Genomic DNA, 16152 nt, shown 5'->3' on the forward strand with positions numbered 1-16152 from the left:
CCTGGAACAGCCATGAAAGTACACCTGCACGGAGTGTCAAGACAGCTGCCTTGACATTTATGTTGATATTTTCTGACCTGTGATAGAGTTACGTGACATCCTGCAGTCTCAACAGAAAATACCAGAATAATTTAAGTTCTATTCATCTGGGATTTGTAGTCAATTAAAAAGACTATCGTGTCACCATTTCATTTAAGCCCCCCCCCCCCTCTTCTCCTGTTTCCACGGAGACATTACCATTGGAAACCCGGATATTAATCACTGAATTAATTATTATGGGCTGCCTCGAGGGAGCAGAAGGGGGTATTAACCCTTATTAAGAGAGAGAGAGAGAGAGAGAGAAGGAGAGGAAGTGAGCTATTTCAACCTCTGCCTTTCCTGTTTGAGCTGTGTCATGAAATTAGTGAAATAAAAAAAAAAACTGTCGGCATGAGGAGTGGGAGAATTACATTTCTCTAAGCGGACCAAATCACACAAAGGAGATAGAACTAGAAATAGAAAGTAGTTTGAACTAGTTTAGCAAAAAGTAAAATGTAGGAGTTTCTGTAGCTTTAGCCCATTATCCACTAGTGGTATCTTATAGATCATTTTGTTCTCCCGTAACATAAAATCTCATTTGTAATCATTTCTGTGTAATCATCTGTGCAAACAGTTACCTAAAGTGCTTCCAGATCTCTGAATCACCGCCCACATCTTCAAATTGTCCAGCGATTAAAACCGATCTGTTGCTGTGCTCACTGATGGCTGTTTCCCCATTGGGAAAACAATCAACCAATCAGAGCTTTGCAAGTGGGATTAAGAATGGTGAGATCTCTATGTTTGTTACCTTTTCTCCTTTTCCCCCCCTTTTACTTCCATCTCAGTTTATTCTGTTGTTATTTTGTTTGTCATTTTTTACTGATTGAGAGTTAAGTGGATACCTTGATAAGAGATCCTTTAGCTTTATAATTGTTCAACTGAGCAACAACTGATGGCAAATGGCAACGAACCTTGATGAGTTTGGTCAAATGCAGGTTTACAAGTTGTTGTAAGTCGACTTACATATTTCTTTGATTAATGCTCTTAGCGTCACTTGCTATGAATTGTTTAGCGCCAGACAAAACAAAGTAATCCCCCAAACAGAAATTGGCTAACAGGCTAATTAATAATGCTATGTGCCTTTAGCACCAGGACGAGTCTTTCAAAGCCAGAGCAATAGATGCTTCCCTCAATGATGTGCAGAGAAACAATGAGGTCCAGTCAAAAACCTGGCTATTCAATTCTGCCTGTAATGCTGGCTAAAACCAAGAGACAACTGCTGGGGTTGAAAAATGAAGCCAAAGCGAAAGTGCCAAAAACTGCAGTTCCTTGAATGCGAATCCTCCAAAAGCGAGTCAATCCCCATAGACCCCCATGTTAAAATGCCCAACTTTACAGCAGAAATAAACATGTTTACAGCCTGGTACAAAAAATGGTTTTGGTCTCTGTAGCTAATTTCCCCTTTCATGACAACTGTACGGGGGGTGATTTTTTTTTATAACTCACCTGTTTAAATTTTATTAAGCCGTAAAGTTCTGCATAATGAAAGACATGGCTGCTTTGAGTGACAGGTCCGCCAGCCGCTAGGTGGCTTGTTTCAGCCATTTGGCCCGCCTCTTTGCCCATTTTTGATTGGCTGGGAGTTAGGCAGCGTCACACACTGCAAAGATGGCGACGGTCGGAGCGGCTTACTTTGAGCTTCAAAACTGCTCAGAAACCAGCGGGTGACGTCACGGTAACTACGTCCATATTTTTATACAGTCTATGGGTAAAACACATACTTTGGAAAATATGACACTTACTTTAGCATTTAGCACGCAAGTGTTTCAGCAGCAGTTTGCATTTTTTGATCAAATCTCTTTTACGTGCAGTCTAGTGGTGTTCCCCCCAAAGGCTTCTTGTGACAAGTGGCTACTCTTTTTCTATTGCTTTTACTTTCTAAGCAGCTAATAGGCTGTAGCATTGGCCCTTTATTTTCTTTTTTATCTTTTTTTTTAATATAAAATGATTTTTCTCAGATTACAAACCCCTGGCTAATCTTGTTCTACAACTTGATTATCTTCCAAATAAAATGCTCGAAGCTCTTCAGTTTATGCTTCAATCTCGCTAGCTTGTTTGAATTTGTAGCTTTTCAGATGAGACTTTTTCCTCCGGGGAATTTCTGCGAGACGAGACAATTTCTGTCTTCCAGTTCTTATAAACTCTGGGAAATGTATTATTAACACTGACACAATGGGACCGCCGGTCACCATGGATGTGACCAAATCCACCAAAACAAACAATCTTCTGGAATGAACCTAAACCTTACCAAGAAACAGGGAACAGGGAAAAGGATGCGTACATTTTGCAGTTCTATTGTTTAATCATTTTCTGTTGGATGAACAAGTAATCTGTGTTTTAGGGTTAATACGACACCCTCAAAAGTTTCAGAGACTGTGATGCATGCAGACTGAGTTTCACAGTCCAGCCAGCTCCCAACTGTAACACATGAGCGAGCACTGCGGCCCTCGCCCCAAATTCGTCCCATTCACCTCTGCCCTTGTCACTCCCTCCACGGCGTCTAATCTCCCCTGTGTGAAGGGATTTGCATGTTGCCCTGTCAGGCTAAACTGGAGTGGAAGCGCTCCTGAGCTCCGGGGCTCTGTGCTGATGGATTGGGAGAGGCCCATGGGATTAGCAGTGACAGGTGGAATGCAGCGGGGACCACAGTCAGAGACATAGAAGGTTGAAATGTAGACTTTTCATTCTGATGCCGACATTGTTGTGCGGCTCTGAAGTCCTTATCTGCGGTACACAGGCAGAGATGTGGCGGGCAGGGGTGGTTATGGCGGTGGGTGGGGGTGGTCTGTGCACATGTGAACAAAGCAAGTGTACTCCTTAAATGAGTGTACTTAATCACAGTCACAGGGCCTACTATCTATGGGTTGCTTACGTGAGGCCGGGCTATAATTTCGAAGGCGCTCTAATGATCCTCCATCTTGTGTGTTTCTCAGTTCTCCTCTGGTGTGGGGGAGGCTGAAAGATACAGGCTGGTTTGGTCCTCCTTTCATCTCCTAAAATCTTACCAACTCTATTATAGTACAAGATCCATAAGGGATTAAGGCAGATAAAAGAAGTATTATATGAAAGACTTAAAATAACTATAGGAGCCATATTAGCAGTAGCTTAAAATAACCCAAACAATCCATCTGCTGGAACTTTAAGCTTGACAAAGCCATTCGGACAGCAAAAAAAGGCTTTGCAGAAAGTGACAAACCATTAAATACTGCAGGCTTTACCAGTCTATAGTTTTCACCATAACAGGCAGATGTCAGCAGAGCGAATGTCAGTGTGTGATGACAGACAGGAAGCCTGATCTTTGATTGAAAAACAAAGACAACCAACCTTTTTAAAGGCTGGAGGAGAACATAAACAGACAGTAAACTGTACAAGCCCCAATTCTCCACCCTTCCACCAAAGTACACCATGCTCACTAGACACCAGTCCGCTGGTCTGAAGCCCAAGGGATGCTGGGTTTGAGGTAATTTGGACAAAGGGAAGAGAAGTCACAGACACGGTGAAAGACGACACCTTGACGGTATACTCTTAATGAGTCACACAGGTTTTCATAATATGGAACCAGAACCATGGTCACTAACGTCAACTGGAGCTCAAAATACACAGACATGAGGCGCACGACTGCGAAGCCACAACTGCTGAAGCTGACAGACACTGAGACAACCTAATTCCCTTACAAGCAGACAACACAGTGTATGCAAGTCAGACAGTAAAGAACAATATGGCAGGGGAATAGGGAGAGAGACAAAAAATCAATACTAGCAGAGACACATTCATACACTGCATCTGCACACACACATACAGGTATAACACAGCATGAGTAGCAAACACTGCGACAGATGAGACCGTAGCTAAAACTGAGAACAAATAATAGAACAGTACCTCATACTTAAAACCTCTATATTATGCTTGTGAACTACAGTATCCATGCAAATTACCACTGATACACAGCAGGATGCAGTAACTTACTTGAATAATAGAACTAGGTTACAATTGGTACATGGAGGTACATTATATCATCAGTGATAGATGAAAAATGTCAAAATGTGAATTTAAAGGAATAGTTTAGCAATAGCATTTTGCGAAATATGTTTATTTGCTTTCTTTCCAGGGATGATGGAATGAAAAGATTTATATCAATCTCATGTCTGTAGGTTAAATAAGGAGCTGGAGACAGGATGTGTTTAGCTTAGCTTGGCATAAAAATTGGAAACAGGGGGAAACTTGCTGGTAATTCAGAAAAATGCCAACCAACAACTTTAAGCTCACAAGTTAATAGGTATCTTGTTTCTGCCGTGAAATTTTGTAAAAACATTCATAGTCCTGAGAGGATGAAGCCTACTGACCTTGGTGACCTCGACTTTTCTTCTAGCCCTGCCACTAATTGTAATAACTTTGGTGATCTCCTTATTCTTTCTCTAGTGACATCATGAGGTTAAAATTTTTATTTGTCCAATACTTAGTACTAAAAATCAAATGACATTCCCATTAGCCTAAGCTGTACTTTATGTTTAGTGCTAATGTTAGCATGCTAACGTGCTAAACTAAGATGGTGACACTGGTGAACATTAACATCAGTATAGCATTTTCAGCAGACTCTTGCAGTAGACTCTTGTTTAACCTATACACAAACAGAAACATCAACACAATATTGGTGGTTTTGGGGGGTATTATTTGCAGAAACTATTTCTTTAGAGACAAGAGCTTCCTGAAATACTTGGTGGATGGACAAACAGTTCATCATGATGTAGTTACAGCATGTTACTCCCCCTTAAATCATAAATGGTCATTTACATTTACATTTCTGATTGTGTAGAGGTTAAACAAATGAGGTGTTGGTAGCTGTTTAGGTAATCAGTCTTTATGCTAAGCTAAGCTAACAGTGTACCAAGTCCAGCTCCACTCTTTTTGAACAGATATGAGGTTCATATCCGTCTAATCTCACTGTCCCAAATCTTAAACTATTCCTTCAACTACAAAGCCGTTTTGTTTTCATCTTTATGGCCATACAATCTTCTTAACCAACAGAGAACTATATAATTCAAAATCTTAAATTAAGTCAACACTCAGCACAACACAGTTAAAGGGGCAATCCACCAATTCTATACATGAAGGTCAGTTTACTCAGTCTGTGACTGTGACAACTTGAGCTTTGTCAAATCTGAGAAAATAACCCTGATGATGTCATCAAGGGTTACCATGGGTTGGGCTCTGAGACTTTTTAACTTGGAGAATCTTTAACAGAAAACCTGCATTACACATAATTATGGGAGTGGAGTTTGAAAGATGTGGGCATTTACTTGGCAGGGAATGTCCAATAAAGGGTACTGCTGAGTGGCGTTTATGGGAATTGTAGGATCCAGCATTTGTAAAGCTTAGTACATACATGGGATTCAAAGTCAGGATATTTTGACCAATTTTTAAACTTGCTGGAGTACCCCTTTAAAGCCTAACAATTACTAAATTATGAGATTTTCACATAAAAGTTGTTAAAGTAATTAAATAAATAAAGTTATATACTGTAGTTTTACTATTATAGTTATTATGGTGATATCATATTGCAATATCACCATAATTCTAGTTCAGCTGTTGAGTGCCAAGAACGATCTATATGAGAGTCAATAAGAAAAGCTGCAAAGAGTGAAAATTGGACACTTTTTCGATATTTTCATGATTTATGGTGGTCGCTGCAGTTGAATTTAAATGTCAGTTATGACTCACTCTGAGGACACACAACACAACTAATCGGACTGGGAAGATATAAAAATGATTCATGCTACACTCGCTACACTCAGTACAGATGTTTTTTTGCACCTTGTGTTATACAGAATCTAAAAATACGAGACTACTGGTGGTTCTGACGACAATTAAAGATGACTAAGAACATTAAGACTGAATAAAACACTAATGTGTTATGCTTGTCACAGGAAGGTGTGAAGATTTGTACAGTTTTGTTTTGCGTCAATCAAACATGTTTGAAATAATGATGAAGGTCTTGGTGAGGGATTTAATTACTGAACACTGAAACAGAGCAAGCAGAAAGTCATCTGTAGGATCGTCCAAACTAACATGGATACAAACCAGTCAGACGTGATGGCAGATTTGTGATTATAATTGGCCTAGAGGTCATGTAATGTGTCCCCAGCTTGAGAAGAGCTTTGCAGGAAAGATCAAGTAACTTTTTTGAGATGAATCTCCCTATCATGTTAATGAAAGTGTGTCTTACCTGGGGGAGATGTCGCAGCCCTGTTGCATGAAGGCGCCCAGGGAGAACCAGAGGGAGTTGAAGATACCAAATTCATTGGGGGGCTGGTCGCTTGGCGGACCGTCGGTGCCCTCTTCGGGCTCCTCGGTGTGCCATTCATACGGGCTGAAGCGGCTGACCAGGAAGAGCACCACGCTCACGCCGATATAGGCAAACACGATGCACATCCAGATCTCGTAGGCCAGCGGGTCCAGGAAGGAGAACACCCCGGGTTTGGACTTTTGGGGTTTCTTGATCATGATGGAAATGCCCAGCGACATGAAGGGCTTGGAGAAGTCAATCACCTCCTCCCGGACCAACGTGATAGTCAAAGGGGCCACAGCGATTTCCGCTTTCTGTGGGTGAAGAGGGATTTGATTAGCCATCCGAGTGAGCCCCTCTGAGAGAAACTACTGAACTCTAAATCCAAATGATGACAGATAAACAAACGCAAATGATGGATCATCTCTCTGAGCTGGGCCATGCAACAATCAAACATCACTTAGTCACAGATATGACATCCCGAAGGCCAATAGCCAGCCAGCCATCAGAAAACAAAGCAACAACAGTCGCCCTGTCTCTTTTCCCCGCAGCTCATTTCATTTCATCTGAATTTCCCCCTTCACTGAACAAATCTCACAGCAATCAAGTTTAGACAGTGGTGGGACATATCTCAGAGTGATCAAGTTAAGACAAAAAGAAAAAGAAAAGAAATTGAAAAAGAATTCTGAAACCCTCTCTAATGCTGAGAGGCTTATAGCTCAAACTCCGGGAGAATCAGCAGGGAGGATAAAATAATGTGTCAGAGAAATATGCTTACAGCACAGGAAGGCAAAAATGGGATGCAGCTGTGGAAAAGTGCATACTGGCTTGCTGAAAATCCACAAACCAGATTACAGTTAGTGACTTAGCAACACTTGTGACCTTGTCTGCCTTGGCTCGGGAGCAAAGGGCTTAATATCAGCAAGAATTTAAAGTTTCATTACGACCATCTGACACTCAAGGAGGTAGGAGTGGAGAAAACAGGGACGAGGGAAAAGAAAATGAAAGAGATTTAAGTTCTTTCATCCTCAGCAAAATGTACTAAGATGACAGCCTTGGGGCATTTAGTGTGCGCTGAAATACATGGCAGGTTAAAAGGAGGCAGAGCTTTTGTGGTAGTGAGGGGCTTTTCAGGGAGAGCTGGGAAGAAATGAATGGTCTCTAAGCAAAGTCTTAGACAGGAAAGTGCTGACAGCTTCCATGTCCTCAGACGTTCCCATGAACGCTGGAGAAATAGCTGCCAGCTTCCCCTATGCCCCCAATCACACACTCTATATTGCAGTCCTAACTATCTGTAAACACACACATACACACTGGTGCACAACATATATTCTCAAACACATAAACTCACACACATTCAGGTATTACTATACTTGTGAAAACCTCCTACTGACATTTTTCGTTCTCTCCTTTTTGGTCCTAAATTAGGTCTTTAACGCAAATCTTGTTCTTAACAGCTTGAAACTTGTACACTTAAAGTAACCTTGAAGTAGTAGTTATGGAATATTTTCGTTCATTGTACACTAGAAAGTCTTAAAGACAGATGCATTGATTCAAAAACTCACATAAATGAAAAAAAATCACGCACATTATTGATGGATTTTACTCACTTTATTTACAATCTTTTGGTCCTCAGACTTTCATTAGTTAAAAATTCATCTATTCATGGTAGTGGTGCTATTCGTCTATTCTACCAAATTATTAATGACCATAACATCATAAATAAAGTATAAATAACCGACTGCATGCTGTTTGTTTATCTTGAACAACATTCTTTTCAAGTTTAATTTCCCAATACTATACAATAAAATCTATGTTCACATACGGTACAAATAATTTTCATTGATTTGTTCTGTTGCAAATGCACTGCTGTCTGTATTATATTTTTAATCAATCATGTTTATATTGACTGTATCTGCAAAGTGTTCACTGAACTACATCTAATCTACAAAATTTTAATTAAATTAATTTCCTACAGTATTGGCTTTTGGTAAGTAAAGTAATGTTTTCATGGTTATGTTTAGGCCATTAATGGTCTTGGTTAAACACTGAAAAAGCCAGTGCAGACTTGAAGCAGTGGACAAAATCTGTTGATTTTTATTCAATACTGAATCAAAATCACCATTTTTCCCAATCCATAACCTTAATACTTTGTTCTGCCACCAGCAATTGGTTTCAGTTGTGTCAACTGTGAAATTGAGTGCAGCAGGTTAGGGTGAAATATGCTGACTAGCGAGGAGAGCGTGTTAAGAAGGTGGAATGAGTACTTTGAGAGCGGTACAGGATATGTACGGGGACAGTGTGACAGTGGTGAGCAGTGTGGTTGGAGTGAAGGATGGGTTCAAGGTGGAGGTGGGGTTACATCAAGGATCAGCTCTGAAACCCTTTCTTGTTTGCAATGGTGATGGACAGCTTGACAGACGAGATCAGGCAGGAGTCTCTGTGGACTATGATGTTCGCGGATGACATGAACTGTAGTGAGAGTAGGGAGCAGGTTCAGGAGAGCCTGGAGAGGTGGAGGTATTCACCGGAGAGAAGAGGAATGAAAATCAGTAGGAGCAAGACGGAATATATGTGCATGAATGGGATGGAGGACAGTGAAATGATGAGGAACAAAGAGTAGAGGTGACGAAGGTGGATGAGTTTAAATACTTGAGGTCAACAGTTCGGACGACAGGTGAAGAAGAGAGTGCAGGCAGGGTGGAGTGGTTGGAGGAGAGTGTCAAGAGTAATTTGCGACAGAAGAGTACCAGCAAGAGTGAAAGAGAAGATTTACAAGAGGGAAGTGAGACTAGATATGTTGTATGGTTTGGAGGCGGTGGCACTGACAAGAAGACAGGAGGCAGAGCTGGAGGTGGCAGAGTTGAAGATGCTATTTTTGTTGATAGTGACGAGGATGGACAGGATTAGGAACGAGTATATTAGAGGGTTGGTTGGACGTTTTGGAGACAAAGCGAAAGAAGCGAGTTTGAGATAGTTTGGGCATGTACGGAGGAAAGATGCTGGTTATATTGGGAGAAGGATGCTGAAGATGGAGCTGCCAGGCAAGAGGAAAAGAGGAAGGCTATAACGGATGATCCCCTGTGGCGACCCCTAATGGGAACAGCCAAAAGGAGAAGAAGAAGTACATGAAAGGTGCAGAAAGTTTTTTACATTGTGAAAATGGCTTTTTCTGTCTACGTCCCCATCATGTTAGCTTTTCTTGTGCTCCAGGTCGGAACACAGCTCATTCACTTTGAAATACTGACAGAAAATTGAAATAGTGCATCTTTAAGTATAATAATTGAACAACATTGAGAAAAAATGGAACAAAATCAGCAAACACAAATCAAATAGTGAGACACTAAAATTGATGATATTATAGTCTATATTTTTATAGCAGTGAAAGGATACAGATATACTTCAAAACAGTCAATTATAGACAAAGACAATTACATGATAAAAAAAAGATACGCCTTTATTGAGAGGGGAAATTCAGGTGTCACAGCTGTATAACATATTTACATGATATGGTAAAAAACAGTAAAAATATAGTGCGGAATAACTAGTATAGAATATAAGTGTAGTATACCATAAAGAGAGATGTAGTAGTAGTATAACGGTATACAGTATAGTACAGCAGTATAGCATATTATTATTATTAATAGCCTATAAATACAATAAGGTATGAGTATATTATAATATTATAAGAGTAATATAATAATAATAATATTTGATTAATAATAGTAAATAGGAAATGTAGTATAAATAGTAGTATAATATAGTAAATAATAAATTAAAAATAATAAATAAAAGTGAGTCCTGAATAGGATAATAATACAATAGTATAATTAGCACAATAATATAATAATATAATCTGATAAAATAATAATATAATCATTTGGTGGCCCTGTGAACAATGCCCTTGATTTTCTTTCAGTATTTCAAAGTGAATGATTTGTGTTCTGACCTGGAGCACAAGAAAGGCTAACATGACGGGGACATAGACAGAAAAAGCCATTTCCATAATGTAAAAAACATTTCATGTACATTAAATGATATTATATCGGGACGTCTCCACAAGTATTAACCGAGGAAAATAAGCCAAATCCATGCTTGACAAACATGAGTTTTTACAATTCCTTAAGACGATGAATTATTTTCCACCAAGTAATTCAGTTCATGTACTGTAAGCCTAATACATACATACATTATAGCCTAAATATCAACATTATAGTGCTTTTTATCTAGAAAACTGCAGCTCCCTGCAGCTCCTCTTCCTTTGATCCTATTTTTATCTGATCTTTTGTCTACTCTGCAAATTCCCATGTTAGATAACTATCTGTATTTACTCTTTCATTACAGATGTTTTGTGATTATTGATTTGTGAGTTTGCAGACTTTAGTTTTTCAATGATTAGCTTACTGCTAGCCTAGCTAGCCACTTTGCTAGCTACCTGGTGCTAATGTTTTGCTACTGTTGGGCTAACTGTACAGTATTTCACTCTTTTTACTTTCATCTCTGTGTATTTAAAAGGACTGAATGTTGATCTTTACTGATGATGCTTTAATTTCTTCCTGCTAACCAAAGCTAGTTTATACTTTTGTGAATCTAGTTTCCTGACTACACTAATTCATTTTTACATAACATTGGTCTGACTGGTATCTATGGTATCTTTTTCCAATTTGTAATCACCGTGATTGAATTTGTTGTCCAATACTGTTTTCACAGTTTCACAATTGCTTCCAGTAAAAAAATTAAAGGCAACTTGCTGTCTTCAACCTTTATTGGAAATGTCTTTAGCTTGCTGCATAGCTGTACACCTACACACATAGTGAGGTCAGGAGAATCTTAATAACCTAAACCTGAAAATGTGTGAAGCTGTATTTGGCAAAGCAAACTAGATTTCGCAGGAGACAGGGCAGCTGAGGTTTGCCAGAGGTTTGTTCACACAGCACTGACATTCGGTTAGTATGGAAGGAGGAAACTGCTGGCCTTGGGGAGGTACACCAAGGGGACAATGACAGACTATACAATATCTTAAATATGCTGCCAAGGAGGATATTGACTCAGCCTGAGAGAAGGTAACACACTGGCTCAGCATGGGTCTCTTTGATGTAATGAGAGCTGCTGTCCAACTGTTTGCTATAGTTCATGGATATAACAAACAAACACGATAAGCTGATTGAGTTTGGCTACAGAGGGCGAAGTAGCAGCTACACACTCCCTGATACATGCATAGAGACTATTACTGCCTGAATCTATAACCATTAATTACTATTAGTCTGTGATGATCAGTCCCAAAGCTCAGAAACCAAGTTGCCTATACAGAGAGCACGACTGCTGACAGAAATGGCCTGTATTCTACTGGCAGCACAAAGCCCTTAAACTTAATTTGTTATGGATGAACTAGCTTAATGAGAGCACAGAACTGTATAGGTTGATTTTACAGAGCCCATAAATGTCAAGAGCAAACATAAATCTCTCCTTCACTACCCTCAAATTACAAATAATGCCCTAAAATGAATCATTTGTGAGCTCAACATGCTTATTTTGTTCCTTCAGTTTAATAATTTGGGCCCTCTAATATATGTCATTTGTACCTTGAATGACTGTACAAATTTGTACCTTCAAAAACACAAAACGGACATTTCCTTCTCTGAGAAAAACACTTTTGTCATTGGATGTGGATGTCACCTCAAAATCAAAATCAAACTGTAAATCCAAGTGATTCATTGCAAGAGTGTTGAGGGGACAAAGGAAGGTGATAAGTGAATGTTATGAATTTGAAGGATTACTAACTTTTTTCTCTCGGTATTTATATGTCTATAGTTTTTTAAGGGAATTTTTAGATATATATCTTTATCCTTTTTGTTGTGGGCTGGGAGGAACAACACTTTGTTTTTTAATGTAATCAAGTACACAGGAAAATAACAATAAAATGAATCTTGAATGAAACCAAAAAACAATTTCAGAGCACAATTTAGCAATTTCACAGATTAATTAATTCAAGGATACAGATTCATTAATTAAAGGTATACTGAGTGCACGAATTTGTAATTTGAGGCAACGACTTATTAAAAACATTCGGTGCACATTCAGCTAACTGTTTGGAATAAAGACTTTAGTGTATTTGTTATGTTAAAACTTTAAATTGTTGGCAAAACTGTCCTGTGATGAGACAAGCTGATACAGAATATCAAGAATATCAGGACAGTAAGTGGTACTGGAACACAGTGTGGAATAAGATGACTTTTTCCACTTTAATGCTACTCAAGGGGAAATAAAATAGAAAAACTGAATTTTTAGGGGTTTTCCCAGGTGAAGTTCATAACATATGTCTTCCTAATATAGCTATTCCTCTGTCTTGGTAACACAACATTTTTAACTGTATGTGATACCCACTTAGACCAAATGAAAATGTAATTTTTACAGATTAACACTATCACTCAAACCGGGAAACAATTCAAATTCTACATGTTAGTGATATGGTTTAATGTTGGGCTACACAGTTATTCTAAATACAGGCCTCAATTCAGGTCTCTTTTTTTTAAAATCTAACCTTTATGTGACAAAGATTCTGCAGTATTTGTATTAGTGGGGAGATCCAGTGCATCAAAACAAATGCTCCTAACTCCTCCCTTTCTCCCTACCCGACGAATGACAAATGCACATTACTTAACATCAAACTGTGCACAGTAAGAGGGGCAGGAAGTCCACGTAAATAAATCTAACAAATGTGAGGGACAGCTGAGTGAAGTGCAGTGAAAGAAAAAAAAGAAGGTGATTGCAATGATGTGAAACAATACATAAATGTATCCACCTCCTGTGCTTGTACCATAAAAACCACATTGATGATGCATCTACTTTGCAAGCAAAATAACACATTTATAAAATCTGTACAACTCCTTTTTTCCCTACATGCCCTCTACTCCAAATAAAACATTTGTACAGGATGTGTTTTTCACTCATGGTGCTTGTTAAAGAGAAGAAAATAGCAAAGAACACAGCTACACGTTTTGTTCTTGTGCTTTAGACCAACCTGGTTAATCTTTATACCGAGCGTGCACTGTACTGCTTGATCAGTCCTGACACATCTTGAACTGCTTGCACTCGTTGCAGTCGACTTCACAGTGAGTCTCTGCGGCACCAAAGAGGCGAAGGCAAGAAAAATGCCACTTTGTGAAAATGCCAATTAGCTCATCACAAAAAAAGGACTAGAAAAACAGAGTAATCCAGGCAGACTGTGGTTTCTTTAATGTCTTAATTGTTTTTTAAAATAAATTCCTATTTCTGCTTGTGTAAACATAAAAAGCAGAGAATGGTTTCTGGGAAAAGCAAACTTAAGAACTGGATAAACGTTAATTAACTATTGTTCTATTGTTTCTAGCTATGAAAATGTGCTAATCAGAGCGTTATTTTAACTGTAACAGAACCTACATCCAATTTTAATTCAGTGTAAGTGACAAAATCTCCACTTTGAATGGTTTACTTTATCCTTCTATCCTCATACGACTGTTTTGTCCTTTTAAAAAATACAAGTACAAGAACACACACATACACACGCTTCTCTTTCCTCACTTTGATGGTCTTTTCAGGCCCTGAAATCCCAACATCATCCCATACCGACACTAGCATCCACTTTGATGCCACAACAAGGTCAGCAGCAGAAAGACACCTCACCTCCAAATCGCCACCTCAAGGATTCTTTAACAAGCTCCACACCTCCACTTCTCCTCTTTAACCCCCCCAGAAGCTCAGCTCTAATGCTGCCGTAATTCCCCTCTCTCTACTAGCATTAATACCACCACAGACTGCTATCCTGTTTACAACTTCTTTTCAGATGGGTTTAATTATCTACACAGAAAACAACCCACAGACGCAGCTCTTCAGACAGAGATTAAGTCAACTAAAGATCAAGAAATATTGTTTGCGTAGAGACTTTTTGTCCAGAAAAACATAAGAAGACAGCCTAAAGCATTTCATGTATCCTGGAATCTTTTTGACTTATTGTCACCTCCTGTTTGATAAGTGTAAATGCTCCATGTCCATCATATTTACTTCTTGTCTTGATAAACTGTACACATTTCTACAACTCTACTTCCACCAGTGCAACAACAATCAATTCATACTCACCACTTTGTTGCTCTTTTCTCTGACAAAAACTGTTTTAATTCATCCATTGTTGTGGTTTAAGCTACCATCAATGAAACTCAACACCTACTGCACCATGAAAATGAATGAACTGGTGAATGAAAACTATTTCTGTGAAAAAGAGAGACTCAGATCAACAGAGAGGTGAGAATGACATAACTGTTTTTGGATAAAGTGCTGTGGAAATGTACTTAAATTACCTTGTGAGGTATCCCTCAATGTTTTAACCAGCTTTTATTTGTTCCTGCTATAAACACCGGCATTTTGGGGGAATTTATGGTGAGTTATTTCCATTTAGAAACTTGATAATGTCATTTTAACAAGTTCAGATATGTAAAGTACATATGTTTATGACTTTAATGTGACCTTCACAAGGTCATCAAGATAAGAAATGATGTACAAATTGTTCTGTTTAATACATCTCATCTTTATGGACTTTTGCTTACAGTTTGAGACTTTGATGTCTCACTTCAGGCCATTTCCAACTTAAGGGAGCTGAAAACCAATTTTTCTGTCCAAAGCCAAGCTGCCTTACAAGTTCATAATAATACAATAACAGATTAGAAGAGGACACAGTATTGTCTCTAAATAGCACCATGAATCTTACTGACAGCATAAAATTAAAGTTTGGGATGGGATAAGTCAGCTTAGATGAAAAGCTCATTTCTGTCCAAAACTGTGCCTCAGGGAGCTGCGAGAAGAACAACTTCCTGTCAACCAAAGAGCGAAAACAAGTTCTTACCCCGTACACCAGCTCCCCGACCATGCCGTTCCAGATCTTCGTCTCCGGGTCCCTGGCGCCATACTTCCCATCGGGTACGATGGAGATCTTGTACTTGATACCGATGTGTTTGGCGATCTCCGAGGCCAGGTCCACGCAGTAGCCTTCGTACTGGTCGTTTCCCTCGTACATCTCCCAGTTCTTCTTAAGCATCACATAGGGACCCTCCTACACAAGGGACCATAACCATTGAACCAAAACGTCAGACAGACAGACACACAGACATGAGGGGTCAAACAATGAGTCAATGACGCATCAACAGACAACAGAATGAAATAATAAGCGCAGTTTATTAATATCAACCAGGGTTGAGAATAAAAGTACCCTGCAGAGTTTTGGCTATGGAGCAACATAGCTGTGTTTATTTTCAAGAAAACTCTACAGGGTACCTTCAGTTTTATTTCAGTCAGTTCTTGAAGTGGATTTTATTTTAGTATTGAACATGAAAAACATTTGCTTTGTCATTAAGTTATGAATGACATTTTAAAGCTGCACTAAAGATTTTAATTAAAATAAGATGGAATTCCAAATAACTCAAGAAAATCAGACAGTAAGGACATTTTCAAACCCATATTTCATTTGCTCTGGTTAAAATCTGTGGGTGAGTTGTTAACTTGTTGCATTTTCCTCTTGGTTCAGTTTCTTTTCAAACAGAAAAAAATTCAAGCAAACTAAAATAGATCAACAAAAGTTACTCGAGGACGCTCATTCTGCTCATCGGTCAGATGTGTTTGAGGCGGGAGCAAGACTGTAAACACAGGAAGAAGGTCCCATGTTCTGAGTTAGAGCCATGGATGTATTACAAGAGCTGCGTACGGCGCAGCCACTCAGCCTTGCTTCCAATTTTTCCCAGTGGCCACTTGCAGTATTGCAGCGA

The 16152-nt window shown here is 39.1% G+C and overlaps 1 protein-coding gene across 2 annotated transcripts in view; it reads right to left on the reverse strand.

The window, feature by feature from the left end:
• The window catches only part of LOC137196011 (glutamate receptor 4), a 140248-nt gene that overhangs the window by 21734 nt on the left and 102362 nt on the right, over positions 1-16152 (reverse strand). For both annotated transcript variants that reach the window (XM_067608781.1, XM_067608780.1), the window contains exons 10-11: positions 15237-15443; positions 6302-6675 (exon numbers count right to left, since the gene is read on the reverse strand). In XM_067608781.1, the coding sequence (XP_067464882.1) occupies positions 6302-6675; positions 15237-15443 (581 nt within the window). The remainder of the gene's footprint in view (positions 1-6301; positions 6676-15236; positions 15444-16152) is intronic.

This window comes from Thunnus thynnus, chromosome 13 (genome assembly GCF_963924715.1).
Source record: "Thunnus thynnus chromosome 13, fThuThy2.1, whole genome shotgun sequence".
NCBI classification, from domain to species: Eukaryota; Metazoa; Chordata; class Actinopteri; order Scombriformes; family Scombridae; genus Thunnus; species Thunnus thynnus.